The sequence below is a fragment of the Mandrillus leucophaeus genome, unplaced genomic scaffold (genome assembly GCF_000951045.1).
Source record: "Mandrillus leucophaeus isolate KB7577 unplaced genomic scaffold, Mleu.le_1.0 Scaffold708, whole genome shotgun sequence".
In the NCBI taxonomy this organism is placed as follows: Eukaryota; Metazoa; Chordata; class Mammalia; order Primates; family Cercopithecidae; genus Mandrillus; species Mandrillus leucophaeus.
This window is the reverse complement of record NW_012107675.1, coordinates 572,625-574,294: the sequence shown is the minus strand read 5'-3', so window position 1 is coordinate 574,294 and position 1,670 is coordinate 572,625. Positions and strand designations below refer to the sequence as shown.

The 1,670-nt window shown below is 42.1% G+C and overlaps 1 protein-coding gene across 1 annotated transcript; it reads right to left on the bottom strand.

Annotated features, from left to right (window-relative positions):
• Positions 1-444: 444 nt before the first annotated feature.
• Positions 445-1,390, bottom strand: LOC105528197 (60S ribosomal protein L36a-like). The gene is made up of 2 exons (XM_011964821.1): positions 1,363-1,390; positions 445-946 (listed from the first exon to the last, which is right to left on the bottom strand). Exons 1-2 carry the CDS (start codon positions 1,388-1,390, stop codon positions 537-539), a joined length of 438 nt encoding a protein of 145 aa, XP_011820211.1. The 3' UTR covers positions 445-536.
• Between the last annotated feature and the right edge of the window lie 280 nt (positions 1,391-1,670).

Here is a 1,670-nt window from a genome sequence, read left to right as displayed (position 1 = left end):
TGTCATTAATCATACGTGTGGTGGTGTTGTTTACCCAAAGTATTGTGCAAGCATACATCAACTCTGGATAAGACTGTAATGATCTTCTGTTTCCTGGGATGAATTATGTGAGTGAGAATCTTTTGTTCTATGCACGTAACGTGATGGCATCTCAAAGAAGCAGAGCAAGAGTTTTAACCGGAGCTTTAAAATGTGTTGGAAAAAAGTATTTTCCATAACCATGTTTAAGAGCACAAGAGACAGCCAAGTGGACATTCCCATAGGGTAAAATTTATTAGAAGACAAGATTGATAAATCAGTTTGGTTAGTGGATACTTCCCAGCTGCACTTTTAAGTCTTTTCTTGCATAACTAGGAAACAGTTAACAATTTCTGGTCTCTTATTAACACATTCCCTTTTATTTTTACTTTTTAATTTAATTTAATTTATTTATTTATTTGTTTATTTTGCATAAGAATATCACTATTTTCCCTCAGGTAGTTTTTCTAGGGCTTCAACATTTTCTCTTCAAAATCAGAAGAAAAATATCCCAAAGTTTAGAACTGGATCACTTGGCCCTTTCTCTTCTTATCTCCTCCCAGTTCAAAATGCTTGCATCTCTTAATGGCCAGCATCCTCTTGGATCTGCAGTTAGGCTCAACACATTCCAGCCTTAGCACAATCTTCTTTGTGGTCTTAGCCTTCTTCCGGAAAATTGGCTTTGTCTGCCCACCATAGCCACTCTGCTTCCGATCATGGCGCCTCTTTCCCTGGGCATACAAAGAATCCTTGCCCTTCTTATACTGTGTCACTTTGTGAGGCTGATGCTTGCCACACTTCTTACAGAAGGTTCTTCGGGTTTTAGGTACGTTGACGATCTTTGCAGCAGGGCTGTTGTCTATATGATGAAAGTGAGAAACGGCGTCCGACACCCTGGCGTTGCGCAGCTCTCGCCTAACAGGAAAGGCTTTTTTATTTTTTCTGAGACGGAGTTTCCCTCTTGTGGCCCAGGTTGGAGTGCAATGGCACGATCTCTGCTCACTGCAACCTCCGGTTCAAGCGATTCTTCTGCCTCAGCCTCCCGAGTAGCTGGGATTACAGGGGCCCGCCACCACGACCGGCTAATTTTTTAATTTTTAGTAGGGACGGTGTTTCGCCATGTTGGCCAGGCTGGTCTTGAACTCCTGACCTCGGGTCATCCGCCAGCCTTGGCCTCCTAAAGTGCTGGGATTACAGACGTGAGCTACCGCGCCCGGCCCCTGTTTTATTTTTTGTATCTCCTAAGCAAAAAAAGAGAAATAGCAGGAAGTGTGATTCTAAAGATCATTTCCCTCCGTGTTTCCTTTTTTTTTCTCCTGACAGGTGGCTTTCATAGAATCTTACCGTTCTCTGTAGGAGAGGCGGTTCTCATCTTAATTCAGGAGTAACTTGATGGTGAGTTGAAGTCTCTTGGTTCCTGCCTTAAACAGTATGGGATGCAATTCACAGAGCCCACTTTTTTGATCCTCATGGGCATCTGTATACATCTCGCCAGAAATTTGCTTCTTGTCTATAATGTGTTACCAAATTTTTCCGAATCTTCATAGTTCAGAATTACAAGTGGCTTTAGAAATCATCTAGTCTGACCCTGCTGTGTATAATAAAATACCTGTTGTGGTATTATTAATGGAATAATTCCCAGGCAGAACTTG